This window comes from Copadichromis virginalis, linkage group LG22, assembly GCF_057382275.1.
Source record: "Copadichromis virginalis isolate Kocher_CV1m ecotype Utaka linkage group LG22, C_Virginalis_male_GT1.1, whole genome shotgun sequence".
Classification (NCBI taxonomy): Eukaryota; Metazoa; Chordata; class Actinopteri; order Cichliformes; family Cichlidae; genus Copadichromis; species Copadichromis virginalis.
In genome coordinates, this window is record NC_140638.1 from 4,016,154 (window position 1) to 4,034,863 (window position 18,710).

Here is an 18,710-nt window from a genome sequence, read left to right on the forward strand (position 1 = left end):
ACACACACACACACACAGTTTTATGAGACACCATAATGACCATTTAATCAAATATGACAAACACAAAAACGTGTTTTTGTGTTTGTCATATTGATGTTTTATGTTTTATATATTGATGTTTTTTATATATTGATGTTTCATATATTCCCCTTGAGCCTGTGAATTAAAAATAATCTTGATGTTTGTGTAGGCCCTCGGTCATCTTACGCATGTTAGTGTTAAAAACTTGAAAAAAGGTGAGGTTTTGATAAGTTAAATACCGGTAAGTCCAATCACATTAATTTAAGCTCTTAAGACGTCTTTCTTGATATCACACACTCCGTGCAGTAGGAGGCGCCACATGTCGTTAACTCTGGATTCATGCATGCCAGGAACAGAATAAGTGCTGCAGTTTCGGATCCCGCGGAGCCATAGAGGAGCTCATAACGTGAAACGAGGCAACTGAGGAAAAAATTTAAACCCGAACATGCAGGTAAGACTTATACGTTTTTCAATGCTCTCTGTGTTAATAACTTGCAATGTAAACTTCACAGTTAATTAGCCAAGAGTGTACAAAGAGCACATGAATTTAAGAGTATAAACTGTGTGGCTAGCGGTCAGTGTACCTGCTACGGTGCTGCTAACTTGTGAAATTCAAGTCGCACAGGTGTTCATGGCTTAGTTAACGTAAGCAGAGTTACACGGAGCCTTTATAACTAAGAAGTATGTCGCATTGTTATTTATATGCTGAGAATATCTGTTAAAAGGCATATAGCCTTCTGTAGGCTATATGCCTGTTTTATGTTCTTGTCTTTGCATATGTCACGATAACTGAAAAAAATGAAAAAGAAAAAAACGGCTAATTTTTAACAAACCAGTAAAATTGGTTTATTTCACAGATATTAAAAAAAATGTTTATGGTGATTTCTTTGTCACCTTTGCTAATGTTTAACTGACAGCTTAGCTAAAGAAGTGCCTGCTAACGGCAGAATTCGGTTTTTATAACCAGAGGTTTTAGGTACTTATTATTTGTTCGTGCTGGGTTTTTTTTAATATATATAATAACATCAATTATGGAGTTGTGTTATTGATTTGGGTCTACATATTTCGATTTAAGAGATTAACTGTGCGTTTAAATCAATAATACTCACCTACCTTTTGCAGTTACGTTTTAGACGTCAAATAACAGCCAACGGTCTGATGTTCTAGAAGGAATCTGCTCGCGACCATCAAAGTGCGTGATGCGCTCGAGACAAAAGCCGTTTATTTCGATATACTTAGTGTGTAGAGGGGTGTCTACTCATAAGACAAACAGTCAGCTGGTTAAAAACTTTCATCATTGTTAACAATATTACAGAGGCACTGCCAGCTCATATTAATGTCATCAAGAGTCACCATGAACTGTATCTAGCAGATGTTTTGTGCCTAACATCTGCAGCTGTTACTTTTCAGCTCAACACCCCCCCCCCCCCCCCCCCCCCCCAATATTAGAATTCACCTTGCATTTTCAGGAAATAACAAGCAAGTACCTTGTAACTAACCTATAGATTGTATTATCTGTCAGGAACAGGAGGAAAGACCCAACTTTTGAAATTGCTTATGTGGCCACTTTTTTGACAGCTGGAACATAAAGAACACATTGTTGTGTAGAACAAGTCCTTAAGACCCTCACGGTTCAAATTGTATTTTCATTGCCTTGGGTTTAGAAGCAGTATTTCAAAAGGTGCACCGATGCAAATTTGACAGGGATTTGCCACAGAGAAACATAATGTCAGTAGTTACTACAGGCATATTGGATAGAGCATTTTGATTGGCCCGATAAATTCAAACTTATTTTCCATTGGTAGAATTGTCTTCACCAGACAAATGGTTTAAATCAGGGCAGCTGGAGTTGATTGACGACTTTAAGATTCATGATCTAGATCTTTTTAGTAATTTCTATACTTCTAAACAATGTTAAAAAACCAAAACAATATTTAACAGTTGACTAAAAAAACCCACCCTGCATTACAGTATAATGTTTAAATTTGAGAAAATACAATGACATGAGTATTAAACAGAAATGTATTAAGTGTGGCATAAATAATATCAGTGAGATTATGATTTTATTTATTACAGAAATACAGTAATGACAGTTTATACTATATTTGGAATGATATATGTATATTGTTTAATTGTAACAAAATGTTATTGAGCCTGTTTTTATTTAGCTATCATTAGGAATTTACAGTTATATCTCTAGACACAAAAATAAGTATAATTTTTATAAGCTGTACTCTAACATGTTATGTGCAATTATCAGGTTGGGTCTGTGTCAATACACATTTCTAACTTGTTTTTTATATATATATATATATATATATATATATAGATAGATAGATAGATAGATAGATAGATAGTATGCATTTGCATTAGTTTCAATTTGTAGAAATAATACCAAGTGTTATTTGGTTAATCTGTGGTTATGTTCATAGTATCTTTTTTCTGTTTTCCACACTTCACAGAACCAGGATCGCAGAGTTCAGGGGTGTCAGGAAAAACCTTCAACCAAACAACTGACAGTATTATGAGCGGATGGCCCAAGCTGTACACAGAAAAATAAGAAGAAGACAAGAACCTGAACTTCATGGTCAGCATCTAAGAGTATCAAAACACTGCATAACAAACACTGCACTCAAGTAATTTACCAACCCTCACTGTAGGGAGCATGCAGTGCAAAGCCATATGGATGTGTGTGTTTGTTTGGTTTTTTTGTAGATAGTTAGATATCTAACTATCTATCTATCTATTTTAACTTGTACATAGTTAAGATTTGGCTCTCAATGCTCTAAATCCTAAATGAAGCCATCCTTTCTTTCATCATTCTGATATTTTATTTATTTGACTTTTGGGGGTTTTTTTGTTTTGTTTTTTCTTTTAAATGCTTAAAGCCACAGTGTGACCCATACCTTCACTATAATAAATGCCATGCAAGTGCCAAAACTATACAACTTAATACTATTGCAGTAGTATTATACTGTACCATTAGAGCTAATTTCGAAGCATCAGATCTATGCTCACAAGTAAACATCTCATACTTCAAAATTTACTGAAAATAAAGGGACTGATGGCCCATCTATCGATAGATAGTAAGATATCTGTCTTATTATATAGATAGATAGATATTTTATTTTTTGCTTATTACCCTCTTTAAATTGTGAGGCCAAGCTTTCAAATATAACAAATCTGAATAGATTACATACTGCTGCAATAGTGTTATTATATACAGCTTTGGCTCTTGCAAGAAATGCCAATCAGTCACTTTTTGTTTGGCCACGATCAGGTGGTGTTTTTCTTTTTATTTGGGATGTAAGGCTTTAAAATATTATAAATTTAGGAGATTCCTCCCATCAGATAGCAAACTGTACACAGTAATACTACTGCAGCACTGAACTTCTATAAGACACTGACTGTGACATACTGAATTAGATCAGCGACTCACAGATGCATTTACACCAAAGTGGTGGGTGGCCCCAGAAGTTGCCTCACTCGTCCTTCAACTGTTGACTGACCTGGATGGGGCACACTTCTCAGCATACATCTGATGCTTCCAAATTTGCTCATCCAAGAGACTGTTAAGCTGCGTTAGGTGAATGGATTAGTATCATGTTTTAGCTTTCTACAGTTCTTTGTGAATATACAGGTGTTCTTTTATATTAATTGTTCTGATTGTTTTATGTGAATATGGTAGGTAGATCACTTGTTTCTAATAATTTGTTTCCTTAATTTAATTTTGCAAAGTTGAATTAAAACCTCAGAAAGACAGCCTGTTTGTGTAAATCCATTTGTTTCACGTTTCCATAGCAGCTCCTGTAACCGTTTTGGGGAATTTTCTTTTTTCTTAAGAAACTGCAGTGTGAATGCTTGAATATGAATGTATGCACTGAAATGAATTAATTGCTGAATGTTAAGTTAAAAATTCTGAATGAGCTGGAAAATGCAGAATTTTTAACCTGAAAACAAAAGTGCTGAACTTTTGAAAGCTGATGTTCACACAGAAGAAGTTGGAAAAAAGCTAAACATGTTTAAAATGTAAATAATAAAAAGATGAGTAATGACAAAAGAAAATTTAGAGTCAGAAAACCTCTGAATGAATATTAAAAGTTCATATTCTTCTAATTGAAATGAACTTAAAAGATGAACAAACATTCTGCAGAAAATACAAACTTTAATATACAGCATAATGTTTTTCAGACATATACACATGTGTATATCATGTTTAATAGTATTACATACATCAATTTGTTTTGTATGTCATAGAAAATAACATAAAAATCTTAAGTCAGCTTTAACAGCTTCTTTCTGAAAAGGACTAGTAGAATAAATAAAAATAACTAAATTAAATAAGTAAATAAAAATAATAAGGAAGATATGAAATACATGAAAATTCAACTTTTAAAACCACAATCCTGAACCTTTAAATTGTGTTGGTTTCTTAGAACATGGCTGAACAGCTGTTTCTATCGGTCTACTTAATCTTCTGATCTGTCTACACATCGTTTTATTACTCATTCTTCTTTACGTTTTAATGTAAACAGAGTCCACACTGTGGTAAAAGAGAACTGTATAGAGATTTTTGAGTAAACTCAAATGAAAGCCTAAGGTGGTGACACAGTTTAACACATGCAAATAATCAAATAAGCACATTAGTCCTTTTTGTGAACATGGATAAATAAGTATCATTAGTTTACAGCATTGTTCAGCCATGCCGCTAAATGCTTTTTTACACATTGTTTTAACCTGGGCTCAGACACAAAGTCCCAAATTTAGTTAGTCCCTGACTTTGAGTTGTGGTTATGACTAATTATTATACACAAGGCTTTATCTATCTGAACTCTAAGGACACAAATATGAAAAAAAACTATACTTACCAGCTGATACCCCACACTACACACTAGGTGTGCCATGTGACCTGAAACTTTGGTACAAAATCATAATCATTCTGTTAACACTGTTTTTTAACACTGTTTGTGTTGCTGTTCAGCAGTTTAAAATGTTTTAGATTGGATTACATGGAATGAATTTGAATTTTCTTGGGGGGTTTTGTGTGCGTTTTGTTCTTAGCAGATTTTTTCTTCCATACTGTTGAATTCCAGTTACCACATTTCTGGTCATATGACATCCCGAGTGCCCACTTAAAAAAATCCCCACAGTTAATTCAACATTAGAACAAAATAAAAAAATGTTAAATAAATAAAGGTTTGCTCTGTGATGAAATACTAAATAAGCATACATTGTACAGAGCACTAACAATGACAACAATCCTTTAGCCTGTTGATCAGAGAGAGGCAGTCATTATGTCCATTTAAAACCTGTAATCACAGAGCACAACGTTTCTGTGAAACTATGAAGTCCCATATGATCCTCATCATGTCCAGTGACTGCAGAGTGGATCCTCCCTGTCATCCGACCAGTGTTTGATGTGTGGCAAGCAGCACAGAAGCAGGATAGCGGAGGACTTTAAAAGAAGAGCAGAAAACAGGAATATGTAGTTGTAAATGTAAATATCAGTGATACTTGTCTTGTGAAAGGGAATAAAATAATGGAAATGTTAACTTACACACTCATTTAGGGAGGATCTTGACACTGCACAGAGGAGGCACAGTCAGTCTGACAATGATGGTGATCTCCAGGGATGTTTTCCTGCAGCAACATTCTTGCCAACTGGCCATATGATCCAGAGTAGTGGGTTTGTAATGAACAGAAAGGTGTATATGTTAGGTAGTGTGCACTCAGAGCTGGTCCTAAGAAACAAACACATCCTGTAATAAACTGAATACCTGTAGTAGTGCTGCTGCAAATATGAAGCCCTTCTATCATGAGTGGTTTCAAAGAAGGTGTTTTGGAGGCTCAGTCACAGAAACTGTGCAGTCTGTTCAGTCCTGAGTGTCTCAGCTCTGAAGGGGATGGATCACAGAGGGAAACACCTGAGTACAGACATTACAATACACTCTAACACTCCTAAGGTCAAGTGAAAACACAATTTAAACACTTCACAAAGAATGAATACATGTTTTCATGGAAATAATGTCATTAACCCTTTTTGTTGTGAGTAAATCTCACCGGCTGCTTGTGGGACAAGCTAGAAGGAAGACTTATCACAGAATCTCTCCTGTGCTCCAGATGTGAAGTCTCACGCTCTGATCGTATGGTGATGAAGATGGTGATGATGAAGTTTCTCTGATCTGTGGCATTACAGTTTCTAGCTGCTATGTGCTTCACATTGTTGGATTTTACATGTGAAGCTTGGAGAAGACACAGGAGGACTGTGTCTTGCTTAAAAAAAAAAAAAGAAAAAAAAAGGAATCCTAACAGGAAAGGAAACCCCCCCCCCTCAACTCCCACCGTACCCTCCCCCCCCCTCCCACTCAACTCCCCAACCTCACACCATCCAATGTCTATACAAATGTAGGGTATCAGCTGGTAACAGAAAGCAAGTGTAACATATGCACTACATATGTAACACTGCTGAAACATTTCTGGCCAGAAATGTGCAGTTATCAACCCAGACCCACCCTGATGATTGCACTGGCCAGAAACATGATAAAAGCTCATAAAAATTTATGTTTCATAGTAAAATTGGTCCAAAAATATAATCGTATACTTTTGAAAAAGTTTAAAGTTTATAACAAACCAAAATAATAACATTTTTGTAAATAGTATTTCAAAATAGAGGCACACATAAAGTGGCTTAACTGTCATTATTGCTGTAATTAGGTTTGTTTGTTTGTTTGTTTGTTTTTTTAAAAAGCAACCTTTAGTCATTATTGTTCTCTCAGAAACAATGAAGAAGCTGTTGAACATTTATGTGTTGTGTAGGCAATCCTCTGGTCCACCCTCCCTCCCTCCCAGCCACAGTGAGACTGGGGCAGCCTGGCAGGATGTTGAAGCCTGGCTGCAGAGAGGATATGCCTACACTATTCATTTTAAACTGCTATATTTGATTTTTCTGACATTTATAGGTTACTGTTAGTGAATTTTAGATTTTCTGTAATAAATAAAATTGTCATCTTTTACTGATATCATTACTTAATTCATGTAATTGTATTTTATGTAAACAATTCAAACATTATACTGCAATGCAGGGCGTCAACTTTTAAATATCGCTCTACTTTATGTCTGTGAAGGTTCTCAGTCATCCAGGTCATCGTAGTCAAAGGAGCTTGCAAAGAAAAGCGTCTGGACTTCTTTCTGGAGTTCAAGCATCGCTCTACTTTCTTAAGTCATTCAAAAATATAGATATTACTTACTGTATTCAAAGATCTAGATCATGAATCATCACAGGACAATACACAGTATACTGGGTCATGGTAACTATGGTAGGTCTTCATGACTCCAGAATGGAGACATCGATCTGACTGAGAAATGAAAATTAGGTCAAGCAGTGTGTTCTTCTCTGTGGTAGGGGCAGTGATGACCTGTGCGTATCCCCTAGACTCAAACAGCTCCAGGATTGGTTTGTTTGCACTGGATAAAACATTCTCATTAAAATCACCACAAACTATGATGGGATGACAGTCCATGATCTCCAATGAGTCTAATAGGCTTACCAGGTTTTTCAGGAATGGCCTCAGAGTGTAGTCTGGAGGTCTGTATACAACTGCAATCAGAGCACTGACTGGTGCTTCAACCTTTAAAGCCAGAAATTCAAGGTCAGTTACATTATGGATGTACTGTTTTTCATGCACTTGAATGTCACTTTTCACATAAACAGCAACTCCACCACCACTTCTGTTTGCCATCTGGGGAAAGTTTGTGTAGGACAGGTGTCTGTTGCGTTTGAACAAATTGTAATTTTCCAAGTGGAGACTCTCTGCGACAAAAGAGCCCCGCAGGTGTGTTTCTGTTAGGCACAAAACATCTGCTAGACACAATTCATGGTGACTTTTGATGTCATTAATGTGAGCTGGCAGTCCCTCTGTATTATGATGAACAATGGTGAAAACCTCTGACCTGCTCAGTGTTTGCCTCACGTGTAGAAGAGGCATCATGTCATCAAGGTTGGCTTGTCTCATGTTCTCAAGCGCTGCAGTGATTTCTGGGTTGGTGAATATTTTTTTCTCCTCCATATCAAGAAGATACAGTCCACTGAGAGACGTCACTCTACTGACAGCTACGTAGGCCATGCCGGGCTCAAAAATGCTCTTAAGAGAGACAACAGCTGATGTAGTTGTCATACCCTGTACCTTATGTATTGTACATGCAAAGGCCAGCTTCACTGGGAACTGTCTTCGTACCACTCCTTTCTGCTTCAGATTCTCCTCTGCTCTCTCAATGTACACCATGTCGTCTGCTGGTGTGCGGTTATTCTTTCCAGATGTCTCATTATCCATTTTAAGTCCAAGTTTGATGATGTGTTGGTCGTTTTCAGAGTGAACTACTCTAAGTAGTATTCCAAAAGCTCCATTAACCAAACCATTTTGTATGTCAATGTTTCTGGTGAGCATGACACGAGCTCCTTCTGCAACTTTCAGTGTGTCTGGTAACTCGTTTTTACCTCCTTTCAATGGTCTGTCTTGAAGTGCCATTCTGCCAGTTCTAGGATCTTTTCTATAATCATCTGCATGGATGTCAATGATATGAGTGTGGAGCAGAGCCAGTGTTGCAGAGTTGTGTGCATCCACTTCTTTATTAGTTGCAAAAATGTGCAACGCATCAGTTGGACAAAGGCCTGGTTCAGTTATGGCCTGTGACAACAAATTTCTATCTGCTTCGCAAAGCTCATCCAACTTTCCTTTCACACGAATTCTGTTCAGCATCTCTGCAAAGACAACATCATCTTTCTGACGCATAATCTCAGTCAGAGTGATCATCTGAAAATGCTCCCGCCACAGGTCAATCTCAGACGGGTCGTGCACACAGAGAGGTTTAGACTGTCGCACTGGGGGTAGCTGATAGAAGTCTCCGACAGCAATGACTGACATGCCTCCAAAGGGTCTCCGAGTCCCTTTGATCTGTTTGAGTCTTGCATCTACATATGCAAACAGATGTCTTGACACCATAGACACTTCGTCAATGACGATTATTTCAGCATTCAAAAGTTCTGATCTGACTTCATCCAGCTGATTGCCAAGTCCCTGAATGGGAGGTTTTAAGCTTCTAGGCAGCTTGAGAAGAGAATGCAGTGTTGTTCCAGAAATGTTAAAAGCTGCAGTCCCAGTGAAAGCAGTTAACAGGACAGTGGGTTTTGATATGTCAACGTCGTCTGCATATCTGGGCACTTTGCTCAGTATCTTAGATGCTTCTGAGTAGATGCATTTGATAAGATGTGATTTTCCTGTTCCAGCACCACCATTAATATAAAAGAAAAACTGCTCTGGATTTAGAGCACAGACTCTTTTAATGCACCAGTCTCTAACTGCATAAAATATGCAGGCTTGCTTCTTGTTCAGATTCTGAAACATCTGACGTAACAATGTGGGATCAAGAGCAGGGGGTTCCCTGATGGCTCTGACTTCTGTTGAAGCATCAGCCTGACGGCTGTAGTCGGGCACATCTTCCTGTTCATTTTCATTGTCTCGCTCTCTTTCTTGTTCGACAAGTGGCAACCTTACGAGATCTGATTCAGGTGCCAGATTACACCATTCGTCAGTCACACCTCTGTTCTGCTCATATTCCTCAACAGCGCTCTCGATCTCCTCACTGTTTTTCTCATATTTTTCTCTGTTTCTTTTGACAATGTGTTGCACGTACTCAAGATGGTCAGTACCTGGTAGCTGTACACAGCCAGCACCATAGAAAGCCTGATAGGTTGGCAACGATGGTGTTTTCAGTTCGTGGTCTGAACGATGAGGAAGGTACAGTTTAAGCAGTCTTCCGTAATATTGCTCTGGATGTTTTTCTTGTGAGCAGCGGTGAAATCTGATGATAGCAGGCTTATTGTTTTTGCGCCTTTGCACAAACCCCATCTCATTGAGAAGGGGCAAAACATCTTTACCTTTTTTCTGTTGGCCATAGACAATCCTGCAAGTAGCAGCAAAGTCTGCCATGCACATCTCCTCATACTCTGGTGTTTCAGGTCTGGCTTTGTATTTGTCATTCAAAGATGTCATCCAAACATTGGAAGACTCAGGTGTTGTGTTGTCCAGAACTGACAGGGGACGACTCATTTTCACAGGATTATCATCAGTTGGAATGAATATTACAGCACGTGAGCATTGCTTCATGTGAAGACCACATGCACGAGCAACACACTCCTGTGCACTGATCTCTCGCTTCTTTGAATATGCCTGCATGACGGCTCTCATTTCATCGCACTCATTTACACTGTCCTTATGGGAGTTCTCAATGACAGTTTTCAGGTACTCAGATAGCCCGCCCTCTTTTTTTGATATATATTTCATTAAATAATTTGCAGCACCAAAAGCATCTAAAACAAAGCTTATGTCGATATTACTGTTCCAGGCTTCAAGCAGATGTGGATTATAGCTGTTTATCCAAGAGTCTTTTGGATCACGCTTTAGTATGATCGTACTCCTCATGTTCATTTTATTCAGGTATCTCTCATATTCTGCATGTGTCAACTTGCATCTTTCCAAGAGCTGCTCTAAACTCATGGAAGCAGTTTCAGGTTCATTCAGCAGCTGGTTCAGTGGTCTGAGCTTGTTCTTTGCCGTTTCTACTTCCAGTGCATCATCCTCACTGGGTCTTGTGATCATTGTCTCATTGCAGGGTGGTTTGGGAAAACCAAAACGGCACCCGGAGCTTAAACTCCTAAAGCACGTCTTTGTGTGGTTCTTACTGTGTTTTTGCACTTCTGTTACTTTTTTGTACAGTTCAGGTTGTTTATGTGGATCAGGCAGCTGAGCTGTGATGTATTTGTTTATAAAATCAAGAACAGTTTGCTCATCATCCTCCTCAAACACAGGAGCACCTTCTACCCACAGGAGGCAGTGTATGTGTGGGCTTCCTCTGTGCTGAAACTCAACTCTGTAAAAGTAGTCAATGACTTTGCCAAGTGGCTCTGCGGGAGATAAGAGTAAATCTCTGAATAATGCTTCAACTCTCTTGTCAAACATGCGCATTGTTGTGACAGGATTGCTTCTCAGGATGTCACACTTTGCTGACCAGTCGAGTCCTTCAAAATTCACTTGTTCACCTTGCTGCCTTGTTATTGCCTCAATCACTTCAGGCCAGCGCATTTCAGCAGCTGAAAATGTGCAAAAGAACGTGGGAGTTCCCAACTGTCTGATCATGGCAAAAAGATCTCTTGTTGTTTTCTCCCAATAGGCTGGGGTTCCTCTCAGAGGCTGCATGAATCTCACTGCATCTTTATTTCGCACCAGTTTCTCCACCTCATGTTTATCTTGTAACATGCCTGAGGTTATTTTTCTACCATCTCTGGTCAGAGGCTTTGCCTTCCTTAACTGTACTGTCATGCTGGATGTAGCCAAGTGTATTTCAGTCACAAACTGTGCAAAGAATAAATAGTTTGTGTCTTTGGCAAAACGATCATCAATGCAGAAAAGTCTTGATTTGAAATACCCACTGGGGGATACTTTGATCAGCCTTCTTTCATCAAGTGTGTTTTGGCCTGTAGGAAACTGCACAGGGAAGGCCATGGCCTCCAGTTTAGGTGTTTTGAAAAAACTTATTGGATTGTTTCTCTCTGCAGGAGCAACAGAGTAGATTCCTTCACTGAAACATAATATCTCCTCAGCCACATCAGGGGGCTGCAAACAGGACTCGAGTGCAAAACCACCATTAGTCAGTCCATCTGCTTGCTCTGAATCATCTCTCATCTGTTCATGCGATTGTTCACCATCACAGGGTAACATGTCAATGTCCTGTTCATTTATATTTTGTGCTTCACTCAGTGCATTTTTCTCACAGCTGTCAATTTCCATTAAATCAGCCTCATCATAATCGTCCTCATTCATGTTTTCATCATCATCATCCTCATCATCTTCATCAGGAAGAGTTGGATCACACAGCTCAGCATCATCTCTGATGCTCACATCCTTATACTGTGGATGAATCTGCTTGAGTTTATGCAGTGCTTGCACAAGTTTAGACCAGCTTACAGTCTGAAACAGCTGATGACCTTTGTAAGACAAGCGTCTCTTCAATTTTACTCTCAAGACCTGAGAATTAATTCTCAATCGAGGTAGTGTTTCAACAGTTTCCTGTACCTCTGATGGGACACAGACCACATTTCCTCTAATTGCTCTTTGTCTGCCTTTGGGAAGAGGAATGATCTTGGCAAATGGTATGCACTTGGCTATGAGATGTCTCTCCAGTATGTTGAGATCAGAAAGTTCAGCTGGAATATCAGCAAGATCCAACTTATTGGCAACAGCAAGTGCTGGCATGGATCCATTTTTAAGATGATCGTGGCAGGTGTGACATATCCACTCTCTCTTTCTCTCATCAGGCACTTTGCACTGCTCATTTCTGCAGTTTTCATCACAAACATGAACAAACTTTCCTGTCAAACATGTTGCAACTACATGTGGGTTTTTGACATACTTTGACCTTGTGCAGGGTCGCACTTGGTTTGGAAATGAAGCCTTGAAGCATACAGTACATGGGTATGATGGTCCAGCTTTGATTTGTGATTTGAACACAGATATGGCCTCGTTGATCACACTGTTGTCACTCTCTTGGGTTTGTCTGTTCACCCATCTGTATTTCCTTTTTATTTTCATTGCACATCTCATGTTGTGCATAATCCTGAATGCAAGATTACTTTGATACCTGTCTCGCATTAGTTGTTTCATTAGTTGTCTGTGTCTTACTCTGAATGCATTGTCACGTGCATAACGCTGAGTCACTCGAGATCTCTGTCTCTCTCTGAATTCAGGGTTTTCTTGATACCTTTCAGTTATATAGTTTTTTTGTTTTTGTCTAAATTCAGCATTGTCACAGTAGCGTCTTTTAATATATTGTTGTTTTTTCTTTCTGAATTCATCGTTCTCACAGTAGCGTCTTTTAATATATTGTTGTTGTTTCTTTCTAACTGTAGCATTCTCAGAAAAACGTTTTTTAACATATTGTTTTTGTTTCTTTCTGAATTCATCATTTTCACAGTAACGTCTTTTCATATACTGTTGTTTTTTCTGTCTGACTTCAGGATTGTTTTTATATGCCTCGCTTGTGCAAGACTTTTTCTTTTCTTTGTACTCTTTGTTTGAAGCATACTTTTGTCGTTCTTTCCTTTTTTGGTTTTCTTTTCTCTGATTTCTGGGTTTCTCTGATGCCATTAATCTTCTTCTCATTTTTTGCCTTTGTTGTTTATTAACTTTTTTCACTTTTTGTAAAACTATATCAGAAAGGTCACAGGCAGCAACATTTGTTATGGCAGCATTTGATTGACATGAAAAAGCATCACTTGATGGAAGGAAACTTAATTCACTGCATAGTTCTTCAGTTGGTATATTAGGAGGTTCATTCTGATCTTCATATGATGTGAACTGAGTCACGTGGACTTCTTTTTGTTTCACCGGTGGCGTACAAATGGACATTTGACAAAAGATGTTCTCAGTCAGATCAGTCGTTGTGTTTCTCCTTGGAGTAGAGGAGTTTGCTTCATCAACAGTTGTATCAGAGTGAGTAGATGCCACAGCAGTGGCAGCTGTTGGTCTGCAGACTGTGTCTGTGATAGTATCACTCAGGTTGACTGTGCTCATACTGTAGAACTGCACAGGCTTCAGTTCATAGTTACAAGAGGGTGATATCTCCATCATTTCATAAGAATCTTGGATCCTCTTAATCATGTCACTGAGGAGTGTGAATTTCAGCATCACTGCTGTACCACGATTACGTGACTGTAGTAATAGAGGAAGACCACTGGGTGTTCTGGAGTGTGGATCAAAGAAACCATATTTGCCTGATGTGGATCTGAACACTGCGATACACAATCCACTCATAATCAATAAGGCATACTGCACATCTGACAACAGGCAGCTCAGTCCTGCTTCTAAGCTGAGAAAGGTATCTACTGCTTCCTCTGGAGGTTCTTCAAATGTCCCATACCGGGAAGGCTGTGTCATGTCGACATCATACATAGACCAGCGAGCATCAACTTTGTCTGGCAGCTCATCGGTTGCCAAATGAATATTTTTAGGAAATCTTTTCTTGGCCTCTTTGTACATCACATCACCTTTATCCAAGACCAGATTAAGGTCAGCTGTAGTCATGTTATCATTCTCATGAAGGAAAGCAAGAAATGTGAGTGAGTTACATGTGCACTGCTTGTTTCTGGAGTCTCCATATTTGGGATGAGCTTGGCTGTGAGATGCACAGATATGTGTAACAGAGGGCTGGTTTTCAAAGTTCACTCTTTCTGCATGAGATGGTCCTGCCACATCACTGTGACGGCCTCTTTTTACAATATCAGCATAACCCACCTGTGGGGCACTTGACACCTCAGGTTGGTCTCTATGGTTTACCTGATGATCATTAAATTCATGCTGCAATCCAATCTTTACAGCATCTGCATAGGATACCTGTTGTACATGTGCAGGAACATGTTGACCTGCCTGTTTGACACCATCAGCATTGGTCTTTGCAGACACAAAGTCTTCTGCAGAGCTCTGAGGAAAATCACACTCAGCTTGTTCACATGTTGGTACTTCATAAAACTCATGGAACTTCTTCCAGCGTTGTTTTGCAGCTTGTGACTTTTTCTGCTTCCTTGGCATTTTTACACAAGTGTTTCTCTTAGTCTTTAGAAAATATGTTTATAAAATAAGAGTGGCACAGAGCAGGAGATGTTTTCTTTGTCTTTATATTTCAGTTTTTATTTCTCAGAAACAGATGTCTTTGTTTGTTTGACAGTTTGTCAGTCGAGAGAATAATATGCACTCTCTTTATTGGCTTGGCACAACTTAGCAGCAAGCGCAAAGTGAAAAACAGCTAGAGAGAAAATTTAGAAGAGAGAACAGACAGAGCAGGAGAAACACGGCTGGGAAATCACAATCAAACCGTGAATTAGAGTTTTCTTTATTTGTTCAGTTTGTTCTCAGGTAGAGGCAATATGCACTCTTTATTGCTTTAATGGCTTGGCATTTTTCAGCAGCAAGCCAAGAGTGAAAAACAGGTAGAGAGAAAATTTAGCAGAGAGAACAGACAGAGCAGGAGAGACACGGCTTTAAATCAAACCGCAGAGTTTTCTTTGTTTGTTCAGTTTGTTCTCAGGTTGAGGCAAAATATGCACTCTTTATTGTTTTATTGGCTTGTGCATTTTTCAGCAGCAAGCCAAAGAGTGAAAAACAGGTAGAGAGAAAATTTAGCAGAGAGAACAGACAGAGCAGGAGAGACACGGCTTTAAATCAAACCGCAATAAGATTCTTGGTTTGGCAAAATTTCTCACAAACCACAGGGTGAAATACAGATGGAAAGAAGGCAGAGACAACAGGTGGAGTAGGACAGAAGATAGAGGGGTTGGGGGGTTGGGATGTGAGATAGAAGACTGGAGATCTGGTCCTTGTTCTTCTTCTGCACACTGTGAACAAAAAACAAGAAAAAAAAAATAATTTTAATAAAATTATATCACATGGTAATTGTATGAACTAATTGTGACTACTGAAAAAGGACAAAACAAATATTCAAGCTAAACTGTTGTCGGCTGCCATGTGCAAAAAGTTGCACAATTTGGCACTTTTTAAAAGAATAAATATTTAATTAAATTCAGCAATAATATTTTTAAATACAAATATGATTGAGTGAATTGTTAACTAATCACATGTAATGTGCAAAAATGTACGAAAAAAATATTTTAGCCCAATTGTTAAGCTGAACTTATGTGTATTTATTATAAAAATGTGTTTAAAAGGTCTAGCACAAAGTTTGAACCCATCACTTTAAAGCTTATATTAGTCAGACTCTTTTTTTAAAAATTTGGTGTACTTCTCTAACAGTATGTGCACACCTACCAGGCAAAGCAAAGATGTGAGTCAAGTTCCTGAAAGTGTAAGACAAGAAATAACATGTTAGTTGTCTGTACAGTGTTATCAGACTAACAAAAAAACAAAGCCCACACGACATGATACACTGAACTTATAGTCAGCAGGGTAATTATAGAGTAATATAGCACACCAGCTGATACAGCAGCCATTTTATAATTCAAACTAATTAACTGAAGTATTTATTTAAGTACTTATATAAGGCTACTGTTAGACTGTTACTAGCCTTAGCATCGCTGCTAACGCTAGCATTCCTGCTAGCATTAGCACTTCAGTTAGTGTTAGCACTGCTGGTAGAACTAGCACTCTTACTGTTAAAACTGAGGCACAATGGCAATAATAAAGCTCATTTGTTACTTTTGTCTCACTGACCGCCAATAAATATCACAGGAATATCACAGGAATATTCTTTTTGTCAGTTAAAAACTGCTAAGGCTAGTGTTGGCACTATAGCTAGCGTTAGCATTGATGCTAGCGTTAGCATCGAAGCTAGCATTAGCACTGCTACTAACAGCAAAAGTCATAAAGTACTCTTACTGTTAAAACTGAGGCACAATGGCAATAATAAATCTCATTTGTTACTTTTGTCTCACTGACCGCCAATAAATATCACAGGAATATCACAAGAATATTCTTTTTGTCAGTTAACAACTGCTAAGGCTAGTGTTAGCACTATAGCTAGCATTAGCATTGAAGCTAGCGTTAGCACTGCTGCTAACAGCAAAAGTCATAAACCTATATAAATGGTAGCAAAGGTTATTCTTTTTTTGCTTTCTTTATTCTTTGAACTCTGTTGAACTTTAAAAAGACTTGATATGTGAGTTTAAATGTCAAACATGTATTTTTACCATCATAAAATTAAAACCGTGCTGTACTGAGTGTATTGTACTTACCACAGCAGAGAGCAAAGCGGAATGACGGCAGTTGGTGCAGTGATTAGTTAAAGACTGATGAGGCGTTCAGGTGGTGCTTGGAAATTTGAGCATCAGTTTGAACATCAATAATGAGCATATATATTTCTCTGTCATAGAGAGACAGAGAAAAAAATACACAAGACTCACCAGCATACAAATTGGTACTTTTTCTCTTTATGTCACTCATTCGCTTATACTCAGGAAAGAGGGCAACTGGCATTAAATTAGCAAATAAAAAGTATGTCATCTTGAACTGTTTTATGGATTTTATTTTAAGACTACTTTGAGCGTATTCGTGGGGAGATAAACTATACAGACTAAAAACAGAGACATTAAATGAGATTCGATTATTTAAAATGTGGGAAAATACACTACAGACAAGTAGATGCTGTGAGCTTTAATTATCCAGTCAGAAAAGATTATTTTAAAGTCATCAACTGACTAAAACTGCCGAGGTATGAAAAACCTGTGTGGAGAAGACAAGTCCACCAATACACAATCAACTTGAATTTAACAGGGCAATAATTCAGGGCTCTATTCAGTTAGCCTATATTAACTGCTGACATACTGTTAATCTGTGGCAAAAGCCTGTCAAACCTGTCTTATTGTACCTATTGAAAAAGTTAATCTTACTACAACTGCTTAGATGTAACACACATTTTTGATTTAATCTTGGCAGAGTGAGAGACAGAGCTCGTTAAGCAGGCAGGTGTGAGCCTGGTTGCTATAGTGACTGCACCCAAGGGCTCCATACACACGGACACAGACATGTGGACTGAAATGAATTAATTGCTGAATTTTGAGTTAAAAATTTTGAATGAGATAAAAAAACAAAAAAAACAACCTGAATTTAACCTGAAAACAACAGTGCTGAACTGCTAAAAGCTGAAGGTTACACAGAAGAAGAAGTTGGAAAAAAGCTGAAAATGTTTTAATTGTAAATTAGAAAAACCTAAGAAATGAGAAAAGAACATTTAGAGTCAGAAAACATCTGAAAGAATATTAAAAGGTCATATTCTTTGAATCACTGAATGACTCAAATGTGATCCCTCCACTTGGATCCACACAGTTTAAAAAGTTGACATCTCTGAGCTTTGAAAGACAAGATGTTGGAAAGAGAACAACGATGGCGACGTTTTGAGGGTAAAATGATGGCTTTAACACTGAGGACACAGCAGCAGTTGAAAGAGAAGTGTTTAAGATGAATCTTGGCAGAGTGGCAGAGAGAGCTCGTTAAGCAGGCAGGTGTGAGCCTGGTTGCTATAGTGACTGCACCCAATGGCTCCATACACACGACACAGACATGCACCTCACTTTTGCTGCTTAAAATGAACAGAAAAGTCAGGCCGAAACAAATCGTTCCCAAATGAAAAGTACATGTCGTACTGACAAAATTCTTTCACCGTGAGCGACAGCCATGTCTAGTCTACCAAATTCTCAGTTTTCATGCCTGTGGAGTTTATTATATGGACGTGGTGACAGTGTAAAGACACCATGCTCTTCTGATTTTCAAACGAACCTTCTGAGCCATTTTAACATTAGAGTCTATGGAAGAGTTGGAGGGAGGAGGCTGTGCATTGGTGACATTTATGAAAGAACCATAACACCTAGTACAATAGTAAACACATTGGATGAAAGAGGACAGCCATGGCTACGTTTTGAGGGTAAAATCATACCTGTAGAGCAAACGCTGCGGACACAGCAGCAGTTTTAAAAAAGATTTTAAGATAAATTTTTTTGCTCCTCTCACTCTAGCAGTTGAGCTGTCTCACTCTAGCCCCAACATTCCGTCCCATACACACCCATTATAAACTCTGAAACGGGTAAAAAAACATCATGAAACTTAAACTGGAACTGAAGAAAAAGTATAATA

General features: G+C 38.3%; 2 protein-coding genes and 2 long non-coding RNA genes across 9 annotated transcripts in view; 2 read left to right on the top strand and 2 right to left on the bottom strand.

The window, feature by feature from the left end:
- Positions 1-1,199, bottom strand: part of LOC146682459 (uncharacterized) — a 2,132-nt gene extending 933 nt beyond the window's left edge. The window contains exon 1 of one of the 2 annotated variants that reach the window (XR_014917698.1): positions 1,135-1,199. This is a non-coding gene — a long non-coding RNA (uncharacterized LOC146682459). Of the gene's footprint in view, positions 1-1,130 lie in introns of both variants that reach the window. The other variant, XR_014917699.1, reaches the window with a different exon arrangement.
- LOC146682460 (uncharacterized) overlaps positions 1-3,783 on the top strand; it is a 3,851-nt gene extending 68 nt beyond the window's left edge. Inside the window, exons 1-2 of the long non-coding RNA XR_014917700.1 lie at positions 1-472; positions 2,484-3,783. The exon at positions 1-472 is cut by the window's left edge and continues 68 nt beyond it. This is a non-coding gene — a long non-coding RNA (uncharacterized LOC146682460). The remainder of the gene's footprint in view (positions 473-2,483) is intronic.
- Positions 1-18,710, top strand: part of styk1a (ATY kinase 1a) — a 51,101-nt gene that overhangs the window by 23,250 nt on the left and 9,141 nt on the right. The gene's annotated exons all lie outside the window — the stretch shown is intronic.
- Positions 5,732-17,585, bottom strand: LOC146682461 (uncharacterized). Of its 4 annotated transcripts, XM_085445442.1 has the most exons (4): positions 16,985-17,585; positions 16,817-16,892; positions 15,894-15,922; positions 6,773-15,463 (listed from the first exon to the last, which is right to left on the bottom strand). In XM_085445442.1, the coding sequence occupies exon 4, from the start codon at positions 14,658-14,660 to the stop codon at positions 7,287-7,289; it is 7,374 nt and encodes a 2,457-aa protein (XP_085301568.1). In that variant the 5' UTR covers positions 14,661-15,463; positions 15,894-15,922; positions 16,817-16,892; positions 16,985-17,585; the 3' UTR covers positions 6,773-7,286. The 4 variants fall into 4 exon arrangements, with proteins under 4 accessions (XP_085301569.1, XP_085301568.1, XP_085301567.1 ...); XM_085445443.1 differs by lacking the exons at positions 16,817-16,892; positions 16,985-17,585 and adding an exon at positions 5,732-5,915 and having other exon boundaries at positions 7,569-15,463; positions 15,894-16,808; XM_085445444.1 differs by lacking the exons at positions 16,817-16,892; positions 16,985-17,585 and having other exon boundaries at positions 7,549-7,649; positions 7,972-15,463; positions 15,894-16,808.

Coding starts and splice junctions, on each gene's coding strand:
- LOC146682461 (XM_085445442.1), bottom strand. CDS start 14,660: ATGCCAAGGAAGCAGAAAAAGTCACAAGCTGCAAAACAACGCTGGAAG.